General features: G+C 42.8%; 1 protein-coding gene across 1 annotated transcript in view; it reads right to left on the bottom strand.

The window, feature by feature from the left end:
- TMEM132D (transmembrane protein 132D) overlaps positions 1-27,800 on the bottom strand; it is a 385,997-nt gene that overhangs the window by 266,976 nt on the left and 91,221 nt on the right. The window contains exon 2 of the mRNA XM_073312908.1: positions 23,976-24,864. Within this exon, the coding sequence (XP_073169009.1) occupies positions 23,976-24,864 (889 nt within the window). The remainder of the gene's footprint in view (positions 1-23,975; positions 24,865-27,800) is intronic.

The following is a 27,800-nucleotide window of genomic DNA, read 5'->3' as shown; positions in this document are numbered from 1 at the left end:
GCTCCATCACTGGCAAGGGTTGTGGCCCTTGGCAAGTCACTTCACTTCCTGCGTCTCTGTTTTGCCCAGCTAAAAAATGGGGGAAATTATATTTACTTACCTACTTCATAGAGGAGCTGTGAAGATTAAATAATTAATATCTGCACAGTACCTTCAACATAGAGGGTGAAATTCAGCCTGAAACCCACCTTATTTTAAAAGCGAGGCACAGGCTTTTAACGGGTCTGCCGCACAGGGGTGAATTTTACTCATGCTATGTGCAATATTATCACCACCATACATTTATTATAATGGAACATTAAAAGGCTTATCGACTGGGCCAGTTTGTCGAGTGCTTATGCAGAACTCCCACTCAATTCACTGTTTTGCATGCCCAATGCATGCACATACAGTGAAACCTGACAAAAGTACCAGCCCGAAAGACCATCGCAAATAATTTGTATTGTTATAGACCACCTTTCCAAAAAGGTCAAACCAAGCCCTGTTGGACATGGAGTCCTCTGGGATACTTCAAGAGGGCTGATTAAGTCCATGGAGTTGCTCTGTGAAGGTGCGGGGGTGCATGAGTGTGTTTGTCGGCTCTGAATGTTCATTTGGAGTGTAGCTTTAGTCTAACAGAATGAGGCCGTAGCTCCCTGTAGCACAGAGAGAAGTGTCACTCACACCACACTGCTGGACCGTCCCCTTCTTCTTCACTCTCTGGAGAACGGAGCAGATTTTAAATATTTGAAACCTGCCGAGCCTCTTCTTCCAGCATCGGCTGTGATGCTCTGGCTGTCTCTTGTGCTTCTCTGAGGACACGGGCAGATTTTTAGTGGGTGTAAACCAGTTTGACTCCAGGGAAGTCAGTGGCACTATGCCAGTTTACACGCACTGAGAATCTGGCCCATTGTCACGTATTAAAGCATACGAGCGGCAGCTTCCAGAATCCATCTGTCAGCTCATGTCCTTGCAAAGTGGGCCAGATTCTCCAGGCTGCTAAGGCTGCCTGTGCCAAACAGCCAGTGGAGAAGTCCCTTTACATAGGGGAAGGCTTTGCTGGTGACAAGCGATCAGAGGTGTCTCCTCTGCCTCCTAGGCCTGCCATCCTGCCGCCGTCGGTGGAAGGGGAGGAAGGGGGCACCAGGAATGTTCCATGGGAAGGATGTGGCCGGGGGGAAGGGGTGAAATGAAAGACAGCGTCTGGTGACGGGGTATTTGTATGTTCCCAGTTTAATAGCCCCCTTTAGTTACCCTGGACCAGATCCTCAGCTGCTGTAAATAGGCATTGACTTCAATAGCGACTTAAATCATTTGAAGATCTGGCTCAAAGTGCTTTGAAAAATGAACAATTAACTTTTTTTTAACTATAAATTCCCTGTCTTGTTCTCTGCAAATTTCGGGCTTTTATTGTAAACCCTCACCTGTAAGAGGCTTCTGTCTACGAAGGGTAAAAAGTGATTAGCTCAGCATGACTGCTCCAGCCTCTGCCATTCCCCAGAGTCTCGTGCGATCATCATCCCCACTACTTGGAGCAGCTAATTACAGTGCGACAGACAACAGAGCACAACAAACATCCACTCCAGGCTGCCGAGTGCAAGGTGTCTGCACATCAGAATGGCGTGAATCATTACCCGGCTTGCCAGCTTAGCTAAACAACTGCACTCACCAGCGCTGCGCTCTAGCTACTAAGCGTGCAAGCTGGGAACGTGAGGATCAGAATTATTCCACCCACCTCCACTTTGGGTAGCAAATAAATCAATTCCATTGGAGCTGAAAGCGAAAGCTACCTAAAAGCCGAATAAACAAACAAGCCCCAGCTTGCTCCTGTAGCTGTGCATTTGGTTAAAGATCTGCGCTGAATCTTGTTTGACAGGACAGAGAGCCATCTTGCTTTTGGCTAACTCCTCCCACGAAACAGTCTCAAGGAGGAATGTGCACCAGATTTCCAAGCTGAGTCATTCAAGCACTGGATCGCTTTGCCGTTTTTCCTTAATACTTCATAGACCTGGTGTGTGCTAGTCTAATATCAATAGACTCCGATTGTCAGCAGGCAGGATAGAACCTGGGATCTCTTGAGCATAGTGTATGAACCTCTACTGCATGAGCTAAAAGGCACATGGCTCTTAGCCAATGCTGTAGCAGACTCGTCAATCTCTTGATGGTCTAGGTGCCACTAGAGTGGGACAGAGTGCCACACCAAGCAGGCATGGGTTACACTAGGATTTTAGCCAGCAGTGTAGCTGCTCCCTACCATAGACACAATTTACACAAGGGTAACCGGATTTGCAGTAGTCCATCTTAATCCTGCTTGATGTAACCTGCACCACAGTGAATCATACCATGCTGCTGTAAATTATGTCTACACTAGAGCCCTGTCTACATGGGGAGGGGGAGAGGTGGTAGGGGAGACGAAGGAGCTTTTTCAAACAAGTTAGCTCAGTAACAATGGCTTCATGTGATTGGACAGCTCCCTGAACCCTCATTTCGACAAGCTCAGAAACTTGACAGCCCGAATGGGAGCTTAGGGTACAATGCAACAAGCTCATGTGGTTTTAAAGATGTTCAGCTGAGTCTACACAGCTGTGAAGGGGCCTAACTTGAGCACCTTTTCCCCATGTGTAGACAGACCAGAGGGGTTAGCATCAGCACAGTTACCTCAGAGCCTGAAATGCCAGTGTAGGCTGCAGGATTCACATTTGCTACTGAAGTTTTATGACTCAAATAATAATACCTAGCTCTTTTCATCTGTAAACATTTTACCAAGGAGGTCAGTATCATTATCCCTATTTTACAGATGGGGAAACTGAGGCTCCCAGAGGCAAAGTGACAAGGTCACACAGCAGGCCAGTGGCAGAAACAGAACCCAGGTCTCCTGAGTCCCAGTTCAGTACGCCATCCATTAAGCATGCTGTCTCTAGCTCTGGGAGTGGGAACTTTGAGAATAAGAATAGTGAAATCTGTGCTGTGCCATTTTTGTTGTTGCTAGACCATGATTCTTCTCATGTTGGGACTGAGCCTGCAAACCCTTTCTCATGCAAGTAGCCCCATTGAAACTAATAGGATTACCTGTGAGACTAAGGACTACTTATGGGAAGGATTGGCAGAACTGGGCCCTTATAAAATAAAAGGCCATCAGCTTTTTTGAGAGTTCAGTTGCAGATGCCCTTATTGGCATGTGCCAGGCAAACAGGACAGCTGGTGAGACAATCATACAAAATAAGTTAGCATCAAAGTTGAACAGAAAAGTTACTTCTCTTTATAATGTCTAAAGCAGGTGAAGAGAAGAGAGGAGATGTTTGCTATAAAGCTAATCAGTTGTTCAGCTTATGCATCATAGAAAAAGACAGGATGTCACCACAGTGTAACACGGCAGTGGCATGATACTTTTTGAACTAATGTATTTTAAACCAGCCTGCTTCATCACAGGTCTGCTGCCCTGAGGCATTTCAGTGTCAGGTATGGATTCCGAGAGTCCTTTGCACCAATACAATCATGACTGCAATTTACAAGGAGAGTTTAAGAGGTTCTTTTAAAAAAAAAATCATAACATCTGAACATTCAATTTTCTCAGGCTCGTTAAACAATAATACAAAGGAATGTGATTGACAGGAGGCAGGATGGGGTGGAAATGGGGAGAGGGCACAGAGGTAGATGCAATGTGCTCAATCCATAGAGTCTTGAAGCATAACAGTTTCTATAGTGCCTACTGTGAACACGTGGAAGTGACACAAAACTCAGCCATTCCAGCTCAGAGGGGATTTCTGTGAACATCTCTAGCTTGGTTCATGTGGGTTCACGTCCCCTACCCTCAGCTTGGTGAGATAAGACATAAGGGCAGTTAAGCAGGGAAAGGGAGTTGTGAAGGACCTTGAAGACAGAAGGAGGACTATCTTTTTGTTCTGTGTTTGTACAGCAACTAGTACAATGGGGTCCATGACTGTGGCTCCTAGATGCTACAGTAATATAAAATTATATTTATATTTTATAAATTAAATTATAAATTTTATATATAAAATTATAATTAAGAAGATGGCAAAGGGGAAGCCAGTGAACAGGTTCAAAGAGGGGTGTAACGTGGGTAAATCAATGGGTGAGGGAGGCGATTTTAGGAGCTGAACTTCGTATGAATCAGAGGTGAGTATGGGGGAGAGGAGATCAAACTATGGTTCTCTCCAGTCTTACAGCAGAGGTACAAATTCAGGGCTGGGATACCAGGAAATAGCCACATAATCTATGGGAAGAGAAACCCTTCCCATTATGCAGGTTTATGTGGGTGGTAACCTTCCTTATCACCCTTTATTGCTGGATTGTCTCTCCTACTAAAATATGATTTAGTTCAGTGCTAAGAATAAATTTTGATTTAGCTCAGCATTAGAGGAGAGCACAAGCAGCTTGAAAAAATGTCAGTCCTGTTTAAATTTTCTTGCTGTATAAATTGAGTGCTAATGATCTTGACTCAGCAACCCTCATGTATTTATGCAACCTCTTTCATGTTTGCTACTTATTATTGATTGACTAGGAGATGACATGGCAAATAAAAGAAGTCCGCATAACCTAACCCCTGGAGGCCTTTTAAAGAAGCACTTTAACGATGATCAAAGTGCACTGCTTAGTCACTAATATGATTTCACATTGGTCACTGCACTCCTATAATTTTCATTGGCTTCATCTTTAATGATAATTATAGATGAAGCAGAATTTGAGCTTCTCTCCCAAACCCTCCCAAATCTTTGTAAAGAACGGAGTCTGCAACTGACCAATCTGTGAATGTAAAAGCCACCAGACTGACGGTGTTTTTGCAAAACTAAAACCTCTGTCACTGGAGTTTGCCCAGTTATGGACGTGGGACAAAACTGAAACCTTTTCTCCAAGTCATAGCTTTACCAAGATTCACGACCACTAGCAATCTCTGTCTCTCTCTCTGAGGAATTACAGCACCTGGTACCATCAGCTATCAGGTTTTCACAGGAAAGTGAAAAGTGCAGCCTCTCAGACAATGGGACTTTGACAGCGAAAATGCAGTATCTTTAGAGTGCTGAGGGATATTTATAGATTGTGGATTAGGACACCACAGGCCAGATTATCAAAGGGTGTAAATCTGGATGGTTCTATTCATTTCAGTGGCACCACGCTGGATTTGCACCAGCTAAAGATCTAGCCCAGTATCTCTCATCTCCCACAAGTGAGAGGTAGGGAAAAAATACAATAATCAAAGATATAAAGCTGTAAGCATGAACAAAAGTCGAGAAATAAAGGCAGCAATATATCATTCCAAAGTCTTTTCCATGTGATCTCTCTCAATCTCTTCCACTTAATAAGCAGTTTATCCCTACCTAACAATACTTAATATTTATTGAGAAAATGTACACCAGGCAAACAATCCTTCTCTAGAAAGAAGATCCTGTGAAATGTTCAGGAAATTATTTCAGGAAGATCCCACTTATCAGAGACTGACATTTATCTATTTAATACAGGAAGAAATCAAACCAAGAGAGTAATCAAAACTATCACCATATGAATGAGCTAGTAAACTAACATAGAGATTCATAGATTCCAAAGCCAGAAGGGAGTATTGTCATCATCTAGACTGACCATCGATATATTACTGGCCATAAAACTTCCCCAAAATAACTCCTAGAGCAGATCTTTTAGAAAAACATCCAATCTTGATTTCAAAATGGTCAGTGAAAGAGAATCCACCATGACTCTTGGAAGTCGTTCCAATGGTTAATGCTCTCGCCTTTAAAAATGTACACCTTAGTTCCACTCTCATTTGTCTAGCTTCATCTTCCAACCGTTGAATCATGTTACACCTTTCTCTGATAGATTGAAGAGCCCATTGTTAATGTTTGTTCCCCATGTAGGTATCTATAGACCTCACCCCTTAACCTGCTCTGTGTTAAACTAAATCGATTGTGCTCCTTGTTTCAAGCACTATAAAAGATACCGGTGGGCTTTGATGGATTATAATAATTCTTTGCACTGATAGAGAATCTTCCATAGAAAGATCTCAAAATACTTCACAGATCTTGATAAATGTCAGCATCACGATCCAGTGAGGTGAGCACTGTTGTTTCCAGGGAGCAGCTGGGGAACAGTGAGGTACAGAGTGGATAAGGCTAATGTTTTTCATACTTGGGTACCAAATGTTAGGCACCTAAAAAAAAAAAAAAAAAAAAAAAGAGTACCTTGATTTCAGAGGTGATGAGCGCCCACAACTGCCATTGACTTCACTGGGAGCTGCAGATGGTCAGCACTTTTGAAAAGCACACCTGATGTATTTAGGTACCTAAATTTACAAGACTAAAGTTTGAAAATTTTGGCCTAAGTAACCTGCCGAAGGTCACAGAGTGGAGTCTATGGCCGAACCAGAAATGGAACCAGATCTCCTGGCTCCCAGTCACATCTCTGAACTACAAGACTCCACTGAATTTCCTCCACTGAATTTTCTCCGTTTCCTCTGTTCCAGCCACTTCTCTCATACATATTGGTTAACATACACATATACAGATTGGTAAACTCAGACTTCTTCCTCTAACAGCACAGATACCTAGTTCTCTCCCTTAGAACTCCATATAAAACATTCACATCTCTGGAAGCAGAATCCTTGCGGGAAAAAAAGCTCTTTTAAAATTTGTTCCATTCTCATTTCCCCTCTGCATCAAGAAATACCAGATTGTTTAAGACAAATAAGTGCAGTGACACAGGACAGAATACAGCTGTGTGAGGGACGGAAGTTCATTTTCACAAAAGATTCTGAGATTTTGCTTAGTTCCAAATAGGAACAACAACTGAAAAATCTGAAATTCTCCACAAAGGAAAATTCCCTCAAAAAAGTTTGTTTTGAATAGATCAAAGCCTTTCATTTAGGCAAAATCTGAATGTTTCATTTCAATTTTGACTTTTTAAAGTTGGTAGTATGTGATCACATTTAAATACAATCCAAAATAAAAAAAATCCAAAAATAAAAAGTCATTTCAAAACGGAAACATTGAAATGTTTCGTCCCCAAAATGTCAAAATGGGACATTTCAACGTTGTCAGAACTTCCGCGCACACACACACACACACACTATATTCTTCTTCAAAACAAATTCTGGCCAAATTGACCCGATTTTGTGAAGCATTTCAATTCCGATGGAACTGCTTATTTCCACTTAATGTGGTTCTATCCATGTTTCTCCAACCTGCTCTAGACGGAACATTAACAAAACAAGATTCATAGATTTTAAATCCAGAAGGACTATTATAACCTCCTGCATAAGACAGGCCATAGCTTTTCATCCAGTGATTACTGCAGCAAGCTTCTAGTTGATTTCGAACATAAGAGCCACAGTTCTTTCAATTCAGTGCAACTGACTTTTCCATTTATATCATCATCTCCTAAATATGCTGCAAGACTATCACGATGTAAAATGAGCTGTTATCTTGGTAGACTGAAAAAAAGCATGCACTTGGGCTGGTGAGAGAGGTGAAAACTCCACAGGCGGGAAGATTTGCTTTCAAATGTACCAGTAAATATCTCACATTTAAACATAATCATCCTGAGAGGGACAAAGACAATTGAGAGATTTCACACTTTGGTGCATTTGTTGAAGTGGGTTGAGATAAGCACTCAGTCTAGGCTTTGCAAATGGTCTGTTTCTCCATACTGTAGTGTACAAAGGAGAAAGTTACTGCATCCTTCAGGGGAATGACCTCTCTTTATTCCCAGCCTCTAACTGCAGGTACCTCTGGCAGGGCTGATGAACTGAGGAAAGAACAGTGGAGGTGGATTTAGTCAGGTAACCAAGGGAGACAGTTGTTCCTGTACATTCTAAACCAGCAGGAAAACACACACACAACAATGCAATGATGTAACATACATTTACTTTTCAATTTAAATAAACACAGTGTGATCTTTTGGAAAACTGGAGTAGCTACAGCACCAGATGCTGTTTGAATTCTTGCCTTCCATGATGTTTTCATGCTAACCCCTCTGATGCTTGTAGCAAAGCTTATGCATTTTACTTCTTGTGAAGTCCACCATGAAAATGTTATAGTACGATCAGAGGATGGTAGGGAAGCATTGAGGTGGGTCCTAAGAGAAAGAAGAAGAGGCAGCAAGCTGTCATTTCCCCAAAGTATTGTTAAATGGGGCTGTGGTTTCTTTTGCTTTATGCTGACATTCAGCACAAACCTTCTGCTGCCATCCGTGTATGAAATGGTGACAAGCATAGGTCAGGAGAACTATATGCTGCATACCTCAGGTGTGTTAGCCCCAGGGAGTTTAAGTCATCCCCAGATCATGATGGAATTGCAGGAGATTCCTGGAGCTACAGTGTTCCCCCTAAACCACTTTCCCATCACACACAGTGCACCACAGAACTCACTCTTCTACACGGCTCTTCCAAATGCTCTGTTAAAATACAACAGGAAGCACAAGTAACACTCACATTCAAAAGAAAAGGGAACAAAACAGGCTACGGAAACGTGGCATCCCATCACTTACAGTGCTGGGCATGTAATACTTCTGTACTTTGCTGTGCAGATAGCATCAGCATTTATATAGCAATTCTAATTTTCAAAGCATTAATAATATTAACTATGGGAAAGATCAGCATAGAGAGGTTAAGTGACTTGACCAAGGCCACAGAGGGAGAGCTGAGATGAGAACTCAGTTGCTCATGACTCCTGATTTAGTGCTCAGTCACTAGTCCTATGTCAAGGTTCCTTCCCCACTCTGAACGCTAGGGTACAGGTATGGGGACCTGCATGAAAAACCTCCTAAGCTTATCTTTACCAGCTTAGGTCAAAACTTCCCCAAGGTACAAAATATTCCACCCTTTGTCCTTGGATTGGCCGCTACCACCACCAAACAAATACTGGTTACTGGGGAAGAGCTGTTTGGAAACGTCTTTCCCCCCAAAATACTTCCCAAAACCTTGCACCCCACTTCCTGGACAAGGTTTGGTAAAAAGCCTCGCCAATTTGCCTAGGTGACTACAGACCCAGACCCTTGGATCTGAGAACAATGAAAAAAGCATTCAGTTTTCTTACAAGAAGACTTTTAATAGAGATAGAAGTAAAGAAATCCCCCCTGTAACATCAGGATGGTAGATACCTTACAGGGTAATTAGATTCAAAACATAGAGAACCCCTCTAGGCAAAACCTTAAGTTATAAAAAGATACACAGACAGAAATAGTTATTCTATTCAGCACAATTCTTTTCTCAGCCATTTAAAGAAATCATAATCTAACGCATACTAGATTACTTACTAAAAGTTCTAAGGCTCCATTCCTTGTCTATCCCTGGCAAAGCAGCATATAGACAGACCGACCAGACCCTTTTTGTTTCTCTCCCTCCTCCCAGCTTTTGAAAGTATCTTGTCTCCTCATTGGTCATTTTGGTCAGGTGCCAGTGAGGTTACCTTTAGTTTCTTAACCCTTTACAGGTGAGAGGATTTTTTTCTCTGGCCAGGAGGGATTTTAAAGGGGTTTACCCTTCCCTTTATATTTATGACATCCTAGTTTACAGGCGAACCCAAAGCCCTAGTTCATACTTTGCTGTCATTGTTACACTTTATGCCTTTCCCTCCCATCCAGCCACTTCTACCCCCAGCCTCCCGACACTCTCAAGGGAATTTTAACCTTTCCAGCACATAAAAAACAGAGTGCACTCTTTATGGGCCATTTCTTTAACAAAATCAATGTTGGTTACCCAGAAATTTCATGTTTAACTATTTTAAACCCTCTGCTGGGTGAAATGTAATTGCTATGGGAAATAATGAAGATACCTTTCTGTCCGTATTTAGCAGATATATCACCTGGAGTCAGTTTCTTCTGTCAGTCCAAACCACACCCAAGAAACTTCCTAAACCTTAACATAGTTCTTTTGAAACAAACTTTACTAAGACAGAATTAGTAGGTTTTGACTTGCGATTGCTTTCCTTGAATGTTTTCTCTCATTTTTGACCTATACATCCTATATATTCCATCTGTTCAAGCCATGATTTCCAGTCCACTGGAGCAAAAGCAATGGTAAAAACATTTTTTGCCAGCTGCCCTTGGCCTTGCGTTATGAATACGGATGCCAAGTCCTGCTGCCATTCAAGACAGGATTTCCAAAAACAAGTGACTGTGTTTCAAAAAACAGAACCAAAAATGCAATCGTCGCATATTGTTGCTTGCAGTGTTGTTGTAGCTGTGTTGGTCCTAGGATATTAGAGAGACAAGATAGGTGAAGTAAAATCTTTTATTGGACCAACTTCTGTGGATGAAAGACAAGCTTTTGAGCTACATGGAACTCTTTTTCAGGTCTGGGAAAGGTACTTAGAGCGCCACAGCTAAATACAATGTGGAACAGATTGTTTAGCACAAGTAGTTAACATATTCTAAGGGACAACAGATGCAGAACCTGCAGACACATCACCACTGCTCCCATGATCAATATCCCCAACAGCACACCTTTCAAGGTCCATGGGTCCTATATATGCCCATCATACCAACATGTGGTGTACTTCACCCAGAGCACTAAATGCCCCAATAACAACGTGTGTGAAATCAATTGCTATGCTCTTGATTTAACTCACACAGAAAAATGCTAAAAGAGAAATCACGATATCACCCCGGGGCAAATACCTTTCACAAAATGATCACTCTGGATCTGACCTTTCCGTTTTTGTCCTCAAAATAAATCTACGTAATAATACCTTCAAAAGGCAAGCCTAGAAGCGTCAATGCATAACTTAGCTAAACACTAAAAAACACGGTCTGAATAAAGCCATTGGATTTATGGCTTATTAGAACAATCCCACTAACCCCCCTTCTTTGTCCTGCAGGGTGTTAACGGACCACTTCACCTTGAATGGTCCCTGAGAAGAAGAGGTCCGAGTAGCTCAAAAGCTTGTCTTTTTCACCATCAGAAGTTGGTCCAGTAAAAGATACTAACTCATCCACCTTATCTTTTCATATCTCCGCTAGTTCCACAGAAGGGGGAAAATGTCTCTGTTCCAATAACGTATATATTTCCTTTATTACAGAGTGCAATATTATAGTATGATCAGAGGAGGAGCCCAACATGATAGAGCAGCAGAGAGATGCAGTGCCCTGCGTTATGATTTGTATTATAGTCATGCAAAGAGACCCTAGTGTACTGAGGGCTGTACACACACGTAACAGTCCCTGCCTGGATGAGTTTACAATCCAAGCAGACATCACAGATCATGAATGGGAGGAAGGATTTAGTGTTATCCCCATTTTACAGATGGGGAGCTGAGGTACAGCGACTGAGGCGTTGGCTACACTACACGTGCTTTACTGGTATAGCTATATACCAGCAGAGCCCTCTAGAGTAGATGCAGCTTGCGATGACAGAAGGTGTTTTTTTGTCAGCATAGTTACACCGCTTCCCCGAATGACATCCTCCTATGCTGACAGGAACACTTTTCTGCCGCCATAGCTACGACTACATCGGGGTTGTGACAGCATAGCTATGTTGCTAGTGGGTAGATTTTTGTCCACCCCTGACCAAAATAGCTATGCTGACAAAACTTGGTAGCACACACCTGGCCTAACTGACTTGCTGTCTGGGCCCAGGGCCTTAAACCCGGGTCTGTGGGGGTGCTGGTAGTCATCACCCTCCTCCAATCCTTCACCCAGCATCTCACAGAAAGCAGTTGGGACCAGGGCTCATGAAGTCAGACTGGGGCACAAACCCCACCCCTACACTCTGATTGGCAGAGCTCCAATACTCCTAATTGGGCCTGAGCCCTTATTTAACCCAGAAGAGGCAAGCGGAAGTTGTGTGAACAACTGAGCTCCATCCTGCCACAGACTGCTTCCTGGTATTTTCCTGTTCCTGCCCTCTGGTACTGTCACACAATCCTGATCTCAGTAACTTGACTCTACCTGTCCCAGATACTTGTCTCTATGTCCTGGCCTTCCAGTCAGATTCGGTCTGATTCCTGGTGTTCCAACTTGCCCTGATTCCTAGTAATTGGCTCCTGGATCCTTGGCCTGTGCCTGATGCTAACCCCTATGCCAGGCCACCTATGCCCTGGTCCTGACACTTGCCCAAGGTCACACGGGAAGCCTGTGGCACCATTGGGTACTGAACTGAAATCCCTGAGTCTAAGTCCACTGCCTTAACCACAAAAGCATCCTCCTTGGAATTTATTGCATCAAAGCTGGACTCACCATCTCTGTGCTGGCCTGCAAAGGGATTGTTTGCCAGGGCCACCCCCCCAAAGTCACGACTAAAATTCTTTCTCACTAGTCTCACCCCACTTTGCACAGGACTAGCCCAAGGATTCTGGGGCAGGTTAGTGAAATTCTCTGGAATACACCCCTAACTGTCATTGATTTTACATACAAATTGCTTGCGTGTGTGCATGCACAGTTGATTGTTAGGTCCCCACAGCCTCCAGCTGCATAAGTGGAACCCAGCTGCTTGTTTCATTCAATCCCAGCAACTGGGTTATATCACTTTGTATGGTCACTGCTGCCTTTGCAAAAAAAAAAAAAAAAAAAAAAAGAGAGAACTAGGAATTTCTCTCTCCCTCCCCAAAAACTGAGATTTTCCTTTATATTCCTAGTTCCCCCCCTGTCAAGGTTCCTTCCCCACTCTGAACTCTAGGGTACAGATGTGGGGACCTGCATGAAAAACCCCCTAAGCTTATTTTTACCAGCTTGGGGAAGTTTTAACCTAAGGTACAAACTATTTTACCTTTTGCCCTTGGACTTTATTGCTGCCACCACCAAGCGTCTAACAAATATATAACACGGAAAGAGCCTGCTTGGAAATGTCTTTCCCCCCAAAATCCTCCCCAAACCCTACACCCCCTTTCCTGGGGAACGCTTATAAAAATACTCACCAATTTGCATAGGTGAGCACAGACCCAAACCCTTTGATCTTAAGAACAATGAAAAAGCAATCAGGTTCTTAGAAGAAGAATTTTAATTGAAGAAAAAGTAAAAGAATCACCTCTGTAAAATCAGGATGGTAAATATCTTACAGGGTAATCAGATTCAAAACATAGAGAACCCCTCTAGGCAAAACCTTAAGTTACAAAAAGATACAAAAACAGGAATATACATTCCATTCAGCACAACTTATTTTATCAGCCATTTAAACAAAACAGAATCTAATGCATATCTAGCTAGATTACTTACTAAGTTCTAAGACTCCATTCCTGTTCTGTTCCCAGCAAAAGCATCACACACACCTTTGTTTCTCCCCCTCTCCAGCTTTGAAAGTATCTTGTCTCGCCATCGGTCATTTTGGTGAGGTGCCAGCGAGGTTATCCTAGCTTCTTAACCCTTTACAGGTGAAAGGGTTTTGCCTCTGGCCAGGAGGGATTTAAAGGTGTGTACTCTTCCCTTTATATTTATAACACCCCCAAATAAGCAGAGCAGGATACAGCCTTGAGTTTCTTAGGGCGTAACCACAGCTTGAGTAGCAACCTTTAGAAAATCTCACTGGTGACAACACAGGATCTTGAAACACATACCTCCTCTACACTGAGTTACCTTTACACATGAAAAAAGCTGATGCCATGACTAGCTTTGTTATGCAGCCCTGCATTTTTCTGATTCACATATTAGACGACAGCCACATGATTTCATTCAGAACAATGAACAAACTTCTCACATCTTGTTCCTCCCCTCTCTGCTAACAACCTCTTAACTCTTGTTTGCTCGCATTGTGAGGCTCAGGGGTATATTTTCAGTTCAGCCATCTGCACCCATCTCTTGTTACTGTTAATGGAGTTATAAAACAAAACCGAATTTGGTTTTATAGGGCGCCTACCATACACGTGGCACTCTACCAAGTAACACTTAATTGTGCACGTTGTCAAGGTGAACAGAAATGCAGCAACCATTTTATGCGAAAAACAAATAGTCACAACTTTGACAGCGAGGGAGAAGGGAGGGACAGCCCCTACCACTGCTAGCAAAACTTTGGCCATAAGTGGGTCTCGACTGAGAAGGGAAACTTGCACAGGGCTTCCCCTTCACTGGCTACTTTCCCCTGTTAAGGTGTACAGGGCAAGCCAACCAGTGCGCCATACACTCCGCCTGGGCAGAGCTACTGAGACTGGCTGTCTCCTTCTTCCAGCGGGCAGATACTATAACTGCAGGGTAGAGGAGTATTGAAAAAGGCAGAGGAGATGCCCAACTCCCCTAGAATTGGGCGAGCAATAGGGCCTCAATAGCTTTTCACTTTTTGTTGAGGAGGGTGTAGCCACCTTCATGAATAAAATGCCAAGTGTGTATCGTCCTAAATCCATCTCTTTGGAGGGATCTTTGGCCAGAACAATCTTCTACTCTTTTTTCATGGCATTAAGAGAACTCTAATGTGCACCTGCACAGAAAGGCACCTTGATTAAATGTATCACCTGGAGAAACCAGTTGGCAACTCCATCCTTCTTGGGTAATACACTGTCTTTCATCACTGTGGAAGAGTCCCAGTGTTGTTGCTGGTGGAGTAGGGTGGTCTCGACCCCAGTAACACTGTGAGCCTGAGAATTAACAGCTGACCCACACCTACAAATTATGTGCAACTGAGCTGCCATATTCTGAACACAAGTATTGCCAATCCCAAACAATCATGGCTTAAAAAAATCATCCGACTGGCTTAAAAATAACGAATGTCTTTGTCTTCTGGATTATTGAGCCAATCATGTTTCCATGTTTTTCCCAGTCAGCACTGAGGGCTAGAACCTGACTTTTCCTTTTCAAATGAAAGAGGAAGTTCTAAAATGATCCCATGACTCTGGGTGCTGGGACTGTTAGAAAAAACCCCCACCAAATATCTTAAGACTTGCAATTAAAAAAAAAATCACAAGAGTTGGTGACACTGGAGAATTAGAACTATTGTAGTCTGGCTACAGTGCTTAAACCAGCTCCTCCACTGGTGTAAACCAATGTATGCCAGCCGAGGATATGGCCCATTATTTATCTTGTTCTTCAAGTTATAAAAAGAAATATATTGTTAGAAAGTAGAAAGGGAACAGTGCATGCTGCATGGGCCGGTGGGTCCATTTTCATGGAAATTAACATGCCATTATGTGCACACAAATCGATAGACCTTAACTTGGGTCCTTGTTAACAGTTTCATAAAATGTTTCCTAACTTTTTGTTCCGTCTTTCTAAAGAAACCATATATGCACATGAATGGTCAACCTTGCACCATTGCAGTTTAATTGAAAGAGAGCGAGAACAGCTGCACTGTTTGGTAGAAACTTCTTTTTTTTTTTTTAAATTAAAAAAGTTTTTGAAAACTTAATTTTCACAGATCGTAAACTAATTTCAAGATGGGCAAACACTAAGCATGTCATTTGGATTTCATCAAAACACAGTGCTTGGGCAATGAACAGAACTGTTGGTCCATGCAATTCTGTCAGGTAGACTTTCATTGTTACAGGAACACTTTTGTTCAGAACCATGGACGGAGAAAAACTCTGGGCTTGTGCAGATGAACAGTTAGTACATGGCAAGCCAGAGTGTAGATCGACAGTGCACTAGCGTGCTGTGCTGTCCATGTGGCCCTTGCTACTGCACGCCCAAACCTCCCTAATACACGTTGCTCTACTGGGGAGTAGGTCAGAGTGCACCAGGGAACTTTTAGTGCCCGGCTGCAGGGTTCACATGGACAGTTAGTCCAAGGCAAACTAGCGTGCTATAGACTTACATCCCAGCTTGCCACTTTAAGGCCACGTCTACACTACCCGCCAGATCGGCAGGTAGTGATCGATCGATTTATCTCGTCTAGTGTAAGACGTGATATATCAATCCCCGATCGCTCTGCCGTCGACTCCGGAACTCCACCACTGCAAGAGGTGGAAGCGGAGTCGACGAGGGAGCAGTAGCCATCGATCCCGCGCCGCGAGGACGCGAAGTAAGTGATTCTAAGTCTATCTAAGATACTTCGACTTCAGCTACTCTATTCTCGTAGCTGAAGTTGCGTATCTTAGATCGATCCCACCCCCAGTGTAGACCAGGCCTAACTGTTCATCTAGATAAGCCCTCTGAATCATAGCAGACTTTCTTTCTGGATTTATACTGGTGTAATTTACCACAGGACTTGGTAATCTATATTATTTAAAATTGTAAAAAAACCAAACACCTATTTGTCTTGTTTGTGTTCCTAATAATTTATTAAAGTTAATTATTAAAATATTATTATTAAAATAATAAACCAATGTGCTTTTCACTATTTAAGCTGCATCTTTCTATTCTGCACTTTACTCAGTTTGAACAACCTTGTTTCTAGTCTGTTTCATTTCCTCGTTCTTATGCACAATCTGACAGTGCGGCCTAAAGCTCTCAAGTGTGGCAGGATCTGCTTTTCAATCTCAGTAAGGGACAGGAATGCTGCATCCCTCTGGGCCTCCTCCATGCTGATTGAGAGTAGTTTGGCAACGGGCCAGGCACCAGCTGAATTCTGAGATACAGCAAGTGGGATTATGGCAGTCAAACCTCTTCCTCTCACAATTCCTCTGGCCTACAGAAGGTATCCCACAATACATTATAAAAACTGCCCAGAGCAGTGAGAGCCTGGAAGCCAGTGCAAGGCACTCAGGGATACCTAGCTGCAATCGCCAGAGTATGGTGCTGTGTGCACATATGGCTTCAAATAAGGGGTGGCTGGGAGACATGAATTCCATTCGGTGAAAAAACTTGGACATTTTCACATTAGTTTCCATTCTGATGTGGAATAAAACCAAGACTTTATGAAAATTTTCATGAAAAACAGAGAGACTCCCACTCCAGAATCAATAGTCCGCTGGTTAAGGGTATTCATCTAGGATGTGCAGACCCAAGTTCAAGACCAGGGACTTGAACCTAGGGCTCCCACACATCCCGGTGAGTGTCCTAACCACTGGAGCTATTGGCTATGCTGAAATGGGTCTCTCTCGATTTTGACCAGAAATTCCATCCTGGACAGAAACCTTCCCTGAAAGATCAAAACCAATACATTACTAATCAGTTTTTCCAACAAAAAGTTCCCAACCAGCTCCACCTTCAACATGTTATCATTTACAAAGTGCAACAGTTTGAACAGTGAACTGCTGTGTAGATGTACAAGTCTTGAGTGACTGCCTTTACTATTCATGGCTGTATACTTCAGATCCATGTACGCAAGACTTGACTTATATCATGACAGTTTATGGCCATACAGGATCAGTTTGTGAAGTAGTCAAAAAGAGCATGCATCTAGGGCTAGGCAGGCCAAGTGATCCATGCATCCTTGAAGTTTTGAGTTCAAATGCTCATTTAGATCATAAGTGAAACTGAGTGTGATCAGGTTTCACAGCCAGACCAAACCTTCCCTGACTCTCACAGTGAAATGAACTTGTCTGTCCTTGTTCATATTCAGGTTGCTTAGACAGGTCAATTCTTTGCCCCTCCATGTACTTTGCAGGACAGATGCAGAAGCCTAGAAATGTCTAGCAGCTGATATGCTGGGTCTTGTTGCTGTCCCTTGTAAACTCTGAAGTTTAATGATGACAATTTAATGTCAATATTGTTAATTATTTTGCTGCTGCTATTTTTAAAGCAGAAATGTCCAACTACATTTGAATTGTGGGCAGAGTTTGGGTGAAATATAGACATAATTTTTCCCTAATCCTGGACAATGGATTAATAGATTTTAAAGGTAAGAAGGGACCATAATGACTGTCTGGTCTGACCTCTTGCATAACACAGGCCAAACAACTTCATCCAGTAATTTCTTCATTAAGCCCCTAATTTGTGTTAGAGCTATAGGAGTGGAGAAGGACTGGTATCCTTCTCCTGAAGATCCTGCTGCCACTACCATTGCGAAGGGAAAATTATGTTTGGAAAATCAAAAGCAGCGGAAGCAGAGCTGTAGCTGTGTACAACTGGGGAGTCAAAGGGAGAAAACTAGGGGACTACTGAAGGGTCAAAGGCTAAAATGAGATTTCGCAAAAGGCCTGGTTGTGTATCCATACGGTCCATTTGCAGTTCACTTGTTAGTAGCCAGGGTTCTGGTGCACAGGCAGAAATGCATGTGGAAAACTGGCTTGGGTCTGTGTTACTCGTCCCTCACTCTTCTGCATCTTGCATTCACTCACAAGTTTTTTTATTATTATTATTATCCAGTAAAAATTGTGCATTTATTACAATCTAAGAGCTCCACTGACTGGGATTTGAAGGGCCATTGTCATTCCTGCTGGGTTTCACTCTTGCTGGATCTTATTCCACTATGCTGAGGGGATTGTTGCATTTTTAATTGGTTGTTCCCAGTGATAGGTGTCAGCAGCTATTCCTGCTTCCCCCTGCTCTTTTCCCAGCGATGGAATTAAGGAGCAATGGCTCCAGCCTTAACCCTGCCATTTGTGCCTTCATGTTTCCAGAGCGGGCAGGAGCCCCTTCTGAAGCCCACACGTTTCCACTACAGATTTCAAAATTTCAGTGATTTGAAAACAATTAGTTTTGAGAAAAAGGCCGTGATGGTTTCTATTACTCGCACATGGCACTGTGCATTCTGAAATCAGAAGAAACTGCTAGACTGCAAATTACCAATACTGAAACTGGCAAAGTGCAAGGCAGGGTCATGCAATATAATGGTATATTAGACTGACATGTCAGGTCCTATTTTATGATAGGAAATCTTACTTCAGTCACAGGGTAGGGTTTGAGAGAGATTTAAATTGCCCTGCCATTAATGTCTTTTAACTCCTAGATCCTTGGCATTTAGAATACCAGCAAAATGAATGCTAAGAGGATGTCGATATATGCCTGCACGTATTCTACTGCAGCCTTGTATGCAAATCTTTGATAGGACCACAAATGTTCGAGATGGAAGAGACCTATTAAGCCACGCCATCCACCTCCTGGGGACCAGTGGAGGATTGTTCCCTTCAGAACATTTTTGCTGCAGTGTCCAGTCTACTTTTAAACAGCCCAAGGGACTAAGCTTCCCCCACGATTATACAGCCTAACACAGCTCAATATCAGGAAGATGTTCATAATGTACAGCCTAAATTTACCATGAGTTTTGGAGCATGCCATCTCACTGTGGGACCCTTAGTGTGTCTGAATGCTCAGGGTAGGTTTTTCAAAGCCACATGCGGGAACTGCAGGCCCAATCCAAAAGGAATTGGACACCAGAGCCGTCGGCATCTTTGTAAATCTTTGCCTCAGTTCTCCCCTCTTCTCCCCAAAATTATATTACAAACAGAAAAATGCCTGTGGTAAATGTTGCTACGCTACTCCAAGGGGTAACCACAGATGGTGAAATTCACTCCTGTGCAGAGGGCTAGCAACCAAGCACTATTCCCCACTCAACAACTGGGGTTATGCTAGTCTTTGACACAGGGGTGACTCTCCCCAGAACTAATGAATAGACCTCAGAATTTGTCCTTTCTTCACCGTCCTCTAGTGGTTGTTTGCTGACCTACGCCACAAGACATACACAAACAGCAGCTCCCCAAACTCTGAGTTAGCTACATGTATTTCATTGAGGGGCAAAAGGGGAACTTAGATACTACTGTGATGATGGAGATATTAAAAAAAAAAAAATTAGAACTATGGTAGCTAAATTAGAGACAGAGAGGCAGAGATGCTTCAGAAATACATTTAACCACTTTGCTACTACAGCAGGCCTTTCTTTTAAGCAGCACTAACTGGAAAAACTTCAATAGGACCGTTTTTCAAAGGAAATACAGTTCCATTGAAATGCTTCATGAAATCAACATGATTTTGGCAAAAAAAATTGTTTTTCAAAAAATTATAATAATGCCAAAACGTCCCATTTTGATATCTTTGTTTTGAAATGATTTTTTTTCTAATTTTGTGTTTTATTATAAAACAAAACACAAAACCAAGCATTTCAATCAATGCTAACAATTTTTTCCCCAGAATTCTGAAGTTTTTGCATTTCATTCATATGAAAAACAAAGCCAGATTTAAAAATCCGTCATGAATTGTCATCCTCCGGCCAGCTCTACTTTTTAATGATCACAGTTAATTAGCACATAAGTGCTTCAATATCAACTGTTTAGGCCCTAAATTCTCAATGTAAACACAATTAAGAAAAAGTGGTTGTATTTATTCTCCTTTAGACTGAAAAGATCTATAATCTTTATAATTAAACCAATTTTCAAGCATAGTAGTAATTTCCATGCGTGTCTGAAGTCATATTCTCCTAAAATCACAAGTACACAAATTACTAGAGATGAGTGGGTAATGAATTATTGTCTGTAAAGATTTCAGAGTAGCAGCCGTGTTAGTCTGTATTCGCAGGAAAAAAAAAAGGAGGACTTGTGACACCTTAGAGACTATAGTTTATTTGAGCATAAGCTTTCGTGAGCTACACTCACTTCATCTGATGCATCCGATGAAGTGAGCTGTAGCTCACGAAAGCTTATGCTCAAACAAATTTGTTAGTCTCTAAGGTGCTACAAGTCCTCCTTTTCTGTCTGTAAAGAATGCAAACTCCCTCTCTGTTAACAGCTCATGGATTAGTTAATCTGCCCAAGATCCAGACTGCTTCCTTTTGGTCTCAGAAAATGTATGATGTTTTCAACAAATGGTAGGTACTGTAAGGAGTTACTGGATGTCCTAGTCACACTTACCAAATACCAGCTTTAACCAGCATATACAGAGGAGAAAGAGCAATTTTACAGTGTCAGACAGCAGAAGCCACCTAGCTCACCCAGTCTGTATCTTGCACGCTTCGAGAAGGAAAATAATCTCATTTGGTGGCAGAAAAATAACACGCCCTGTCCTTAACGCCCACCACTTTTACACTGGCTCTACTCCATTGATTTCAGTGGAATTAAACCTGCGTAACTGAATGAAGAATCAGGCCCAATATTTCCTCACTTTGGGAGATCAGGACCCATTTCAGCCTTGTGCTGGTTTATAATTCAGATTTCTGAGCAGCGGAGGTGGCTTTAGACAGAGAATTTGGGGTTCAAGTTAATACAACTGGCAGAGAATGGAGGTTTCTTTTTACCTCAAGTCAGAATACTATGGCTTTGGAAAGTGTTTTTGGAATAGAAGGTGCTGAGTTCTATGCCCAATGTTTCTACCTTGCAGAGAAGCTGCTGACTATGGAGTGTCTGCCTAAGATATTTGTTACAGTGGACAGTAAACTGCTTGCCAAGACAGAGGTATCTTCTCATATGGAGGCACAGTGCTTGAATGTTCCCCGAATCTGTGTGCTGCAGCTCATCTCTACAGCATGCCCAGAAAGACACATCACAGAGCACAGTCTTAGGTATTCAGTCTCAGAAGTCTGGGACTATAGACTATGATATTTACTTCCAACACTAAGAGATACAATGTATACCTTCAAGTCAGCGGCACTGCATGGGTACCCACATGGCCCCACAGTATGACAACATTTTTATGGTTGACTTAGAACAGCTTCCTCAGCTCTCATCCCCTAACGCCCCTACTCTACTTACGCTACATTGATGACACCTTCATCATCTGGACCCATGGAAAAGAAGCCCTTGAGGAATTCCACCATGATTTCAATAATTTCCATCCCACCATCAACCTCAGCCTGGACCAGTCCACACAAGAGATCCACTTCCTGGACACTACGGTGCTAATAAGCAATGGTCGCATAAACACCACCTTATACCGGAAACCTACTGACTGCTATATTTACCTACATGCCTCCAGCTTTCATCCAGACCACATCATACAATCCATTGTCCAAAGCCAAGCTCTAAGATACAACCACATTTGCTCCAATCCCTCAGAGACAAACACCTACAAGATCTCTATCAAGCATTCTTACAACTACAATACCCACCTGCTGAAATGAAGAAACAGATTGACAGAGCCAGAAGAATTCCCAGAAGTCACCTACTCCAGGACAGGCCCAACACAGAAAGTAACAGAACGCCACTAGCCGTCACCTTCAGCCCCCAACTAAAACCTCTCCAGCAGATCATCAAGGATCTACAACCAATCCTGAAGGACAACCCATCACTCTCACAGACCCTGGGAGACAGGCCAGTCCTCACTTACTGACAGTTCCCCAACCTGAAGCAAATACTCACCAGCAACCACACACCACACAACAAAAACACTAACCCAGGAACCTATCCTTGCAACAAAGCCCGTTGCCAACTGTGTCCACATATCTATTCAAGGGACACCATCATAGAACCTAATCACATCAGCCACACCATCAGAGGCTCGTTCACCTGCACATCTACATGATATATGCCATCACGTGCCAGAAATGCCCCTCTGCTATGTACGTTGGCCAAACAGGACAATCTCTACGCAAAAGAATAAAATGGACACAAATCAGACATCAAGAATTATAACATTAAAAAAACAGTCAGAGAACACTTCAACCTCCTTGTTCACTCAAATTCAGACCTAAAGGTCGTAATTCTTCAACAAAAAAACTTCAGAAACAGATTCCAATGAGAAACTGCAGAATTGGAATTAATTTGCAAACTGGACACCATTAAATTAGGCTTAAATAAAGACTGGGAGAGGATGGGTCATTACAAAAAGTAAAAGCTATTTCCCCATGCTAATTTTTCCCCTACTGTTACTCACACCTTCCTGTCAACTGTTTGAAATGGGCCATCCTGATTATCACTACAAAAGTTTGTTTTCTCCTGCTGATAATAGTCCTCCTTAATTGATTAGTCTTGTTACAGTTGGCATGGCAACACCCATTTTTTCATGTTCTCTGTGAATATATATCTTCCTACTGTAGTTTCCACTGCATGCATCCGATGAAGTGGGTTTTAGCCCACGAAAGCTTATGCCCAAATAAATTTGTTAGTCTCTAAGGTGCTACAAGTACTCCTCATTTTTTTTGCTGATACAGACTAACACGGCTGCCACTCTGAAACCTGTCACTAAGAGAAGTGACATCACTCATTGGTAGGGAATAAGACTGAAATTAGCCCTGTGCACCTCTCTTCCATGGTAGTTCAAGCTGTTGGTACAGAGGGAGTGACAAGCTTGAAACTAGAGAATCCACTGGGGAGAACGTCACTTGCATGTAGTGCGAATTTACTGTCCACTGAAGCCTTCTGATTAATTTCTTCTCTAAGCACTCTAAGCACTCCAAGTTTGCTATGGTATGACCTGAAATCCTGGGCTGCCAAAGAAGCAATCAAGTACAACAGAGCGATGGTGCACTGCAAGCTTCAGTTTTCGTTAAAACTAAGGAACTTCTCACTTGGGTTGAGGAAAAAAAATATTTTATTTTAATCATGGGATGTTTGGGATTCCTGAAAAGACAATATTAAACAACCTAATAGGGTTTACAGGCCAGGCAGGGTTGGGGGGCATGTAGTCATTTTAACGAGAGGCTCTAATGACAGATCAAGTTATGTCTGGGACAGTGATACTCAGACCTCAGTTATTCAGGAGCCAAATTAGCGATCAACATTACCCAAAAGAGCCACAGTCATGTGAATTTATTGTTTCATTTACTATTCATTACATTTTTTTTTCCTCACAGCAAAATGACTGACCAAGTATTCTACAATTGGTTGATAACCTACTTAAAAGCATCCTGATTGGTTAATAATTAAATCACATAGTGTTTTAATATCATGTGCTGCAAAGAGCCACAGGAGACAGAGCCCAAGCCTCAGTCTGAGTATCACTGCTCTAGGAGCTCTGCAAGCTCCAGGTCAGGCGAAAATGTGCAGTTTCTCCTACTGACAAGTAAATGGCTCTCAAATGTCCCATTTGTGCTACTCAGAAGTTGCTCAAAGGCAGCCGGCCTCTCATACAGAGACTGTTCCTCAGCCAGGTCACTCTATATTTGACTGGATAATAGAAAAGGAAGGCGGCAACATTTGCTAGATTGAAAAAACAAACAAACAACACTGTTTAAATCTCATCTATAAAGCAGAAATTCTTAGAAAGCAACCATCAATTTACCCTTGCGAAAGTGACTTCCCATACAACAAAAGCTAACAATAGCAACAACAAAAACCCCTGCCATCTGATTTTCAGTTTAATAGAGAAATTTAGAAAGAATTTACCTCAGTGTGAACTGGTCCTCCGTTGAATTTTTATTGATAGACACAAGGAAAGTCAAAATATCACCTTGTTTGACAGTCTTTGGTATATATTGGATGGCGATGTTGTTATCCAACCTCATTTCACTTAAGGAAGGGCCACCATACGTCTGGTAAAGGAAAACACTTCCAATTCTCTGCAAAGGAGGTACTGATTCATCAATATCGTTCCCTCCCAGTCTGATCCCATTACTTTTCCTTACGTCCTCCTTACTGCACTCCCCGGTCTCATCCCCCGGCTGGATGGTGTAGTAAAGTTCCACAGGGCTCCCTTCAGACTGATCTGTCGCTTTCTTGCGGCCGGCCACAACTGTGGGGGGGTTAAACCAGCTCGGCAGGAGTTCCAGCTCTGCCACGCACAATCCCAGATCCCCCTTCAGCCTGCAGCTGCCTCGGACTTCCCTCGTCTCGCGGAAGGCAAACACCCGCAGGCAAGGCAGCCTCTCTGCGGTACTGTAGTCATCCCAGTCCCTGCCCACAATGTAGAAAAGGATCTGGACTTTGGGCTTCCTCAGATAAATTTTGTCACTCAAGATGTAGGCTTTGAGTTTCCAATTAAAGGAAAACTTGTTGATGGATCCAAATGGATTTGAAGACAACATTAGGTCCTGCGGCACTATTTGTTCAATGGAAAAGGGTCCATAGCTGGCATTTAATACAGGTGGCCTCTTGGATTTATAGATTAGGAAAGACTCCACCCGGGATTGCAAACTAGAGTTCCTCATGATATCCTGGTTGGCTTCCTTAAGAAAGAAGGAAACATCCGCATTGTGGATATGATAGCTCACAGGCAGATAAGTTGGCAGCAAAGAAAATCTCTGTATACTCTCTAGGATGCCTCGACTCTCGGTCACTGTTGAAAGGAAAGGAGAGTTTAGAAGTTCAAAACGCTAGAGAAAATTTGGAAACATTCAGCATCAGGATGCAATCTCATGCAATCACAACATGACTCTTGTGGGAACCTGGAGTATTTGGAAAGGCAGATAGCAAGTAACTGAACTGCTTTCTTATTTGGTTCAGTGTTCTTGACTAGCTCAATCATATCAGGCACATAGAAATATCCTACAATTATTCCCCAAATCCTTGTTGGATAAAGAGTTAGGGGGAGTAGTACAATAGCAACGCTTAGACGTCCTGGCCAAGACTAGACCCTGTTATGCAAGACATGGTACATACACATGGTAAGAGACAGTCCCTCCAAGAGATTACAGTCTAAATAGTCAAGGCAAACAAAGGGGAAGCAAAACCAGAGAGATTAAGAGATTTTCCAAAGGTCAAACAGCATGCTAGAGTCAGAGGAATAGACTAGGGCTCTGGAGACTCATCCAGTGTCCTGTCCACTGAATCACACTGTCTCTCCTGCTTGTTACATACATGTACTTATTTTTAAATATTTGTGTGAATTTAGTCCAACCTGGCACCTCTGGGGACTGAAGCCCTTTATTTATGCCTGCCAGATGAGTGTTTTGCCTCCAGTGCCCATCGCTGCAGAATCTAAGAATGGGAATTCCCAAACCATTCTGCACTGGCTTAACTCTGCTCATCTTGGAGCCAGTGGGCATATTACAAGCACTCTCCCTACAAAGTGCCTTATGACTATCCTAAAGGGATCTTTCTTCAGGCATCATTAAGCCAAGGTCCTACCTAGTATTGATAATGGCTACAGAAACTTTAGCCTCTAGGAAGCTGATGTGAATCCACCCCAGGCTGGTAGTGACCAGGTGATGGCTGTTTTTTGGCCTATAAGGGTATGTTTACGTAGCATTTTGGAGCGAGACTCCCAGGTTGACAGACTTGGGCTAGCAGGCTTGTGTTCGTGCTCTACGAATAACTCCACAGACAGCGTTCTGAAGTTGCAGCTTGGGCTGGAGCTCATGCTCTGAAGCTTAAAGACGGGGGGTGGGCTTCAGAGCCCAAGATCCAGCTAGAACCGCAATTTCAAAGCGCTGTCTAAAGAGCTATTTCTGGAGCACTAGCCTATGTCCATCAGCCCACGTCGGGAGGCTCTTCTCCAAAATGCTGTGTAAACACCCCCCGAGATGCATTCTCTATCCAGGCCCTAATGGACAACTATCCATATCACAGAGAGCACCACGACTGGCATCCTCGTTGGCAGTCCGAACATAGAGTATTAGAAATGAATGGGCCTGGAGACTCAAATACCCTCTCATTCCTACGGATATGGGGGGAGGGGGCCACACAGAGCCCTTGCCACGTGTGGGGCAAATGGAGGCCAATGGTACAAAAGGAGGCAGACACACACAACCCCTGGCACATGGTCACATGCTGGAGGGGGTTAAGAGACTCCCTGAAATAGATGCAAAAAGAAAAGGAGGACTTGTGGCACCTTAGAGACTAACCAATTTATTAGAGCATAAGCTTTCGTGAGCTACAGCTCACTTCATCAGATGCATATGCATCTGATGAAGTGAGCTGTAGCTCACGAAAGCTTATGCTCTAATAAGTTGGTTAGTCTCTAAGGTGCCACAAGTCCTCCTTTTCTTTTTGCGAAGACAGACTAACACGGCTGTTACTCTGAAACCTGAAATAGATGGTGATTGGAGGGTGACACACAGGGAATGGAGAAGTGCAAGGGCTCCTGGTGTATGCAATGTGCTCAGCGTACAGATGCAACAAAGTGTGTAACCCTTTAGTAAATTTAACCTTCATAATACCCCTCTGAGGTAGGGGAGTGCAATTACACTCATTTTACAGACGGGAAGCAGGGACACTAAAGGACATGCCCGAGATGTTGCAGGCAGTCTGTGGCAAAGCAGGGAATTAAAACTGGATCTTCGGAAGCCCAGTCTAGCACCCTAGCCACTCAACCAGTCCTTCCTCCTCTACAGAGTTTGGGGTCAAAGTACTCAATAAATGTCAGTCATTATAATGGCTAACAAGGCAGCCATTGGCCCTAGAGGATCTAAAAAGATCGAGTGCCCTAGAACTGTTCCCCTGCATGATGCCATGAGGGGGGAAAACAACCCACATTCACAAGAATTTGAAAAACTTAACTGGCAAAATCCCACAGAGTGCACTGTGGGGATAAAAGTCTTTTTAATAATGGTGCGGTTACATTCTTGTGTACTTTGCTGCCAGCAGGGTTTATGACATCCCTTTGTGCTGTTTATGTTTGTGTTAAAGGACTGCATAATTAAACACTAAAAGGTTGAGAAAAGATCAGCACACTGATACAAGTTGTGTAAACAGCATTGTGGCTTAGAGCCACCAGAAAGACCCTGCAGATCACAGACCTACTTTAACAAGGAAAGAATCTGGAATGCTGAATTGCTTCTCCAAAGATCTCCTCTCTAGTGCCCTGAGGCATTGGAAGACCTGGCAGCCTACTATTTCAACTGTGCATTGAAAGAAATACCCAGATTTGCTAGGCTAGGGACCCTGATTTCAAAGTTCGACAGCCCTGGCCCCATAAAATGTAGCTGTATTACTGTAATCTGTCATGGTTTGGACCATTAGTATAGAATATTACAGACATTTGTTTTTATACAGGGACACAGAAATGCTGCTGGCCCCAATTCTTGGTGTGTCATAGTTTAAAAAGCCAGAAGAGGCCACTTTGATCATCTATTCTGACCTTCTGCATACAACAGGTCGTAGGACTTCCCTGAATTGATTCCTGTTTGAACTAGAACATATCTTTTAGAGGTGGAGAAATTCATTCTTGCTTCAAAAATTGCCAGTGATGGAAAATACACCACAACCCATGGTAAGTTGTTCCAATGATTAATTACCCTGACAGCTAAAAATGTACACCTTTTATTTCTAGTC

The sequence above is a fragment of the Lepidochelys kempii genome, chromosome 15, assembly GCF_965140285.1.
Source record: "Lepidochelys kempii isolate rLepKem1 chromosome 15, rLepKem1.hap1, whole genome shotgun sequence".
In the NCBI taxonomy this organism is placed as follows: domain Eukaryota; kingdom Metazoa; phylum Chordata; order Testudines; family Cheloniidae; genus Lepidochelys; species Lepidochelys kempii.
This window is presented reverse-complemented; position numbering and strand designations above follow the sequence as displayed.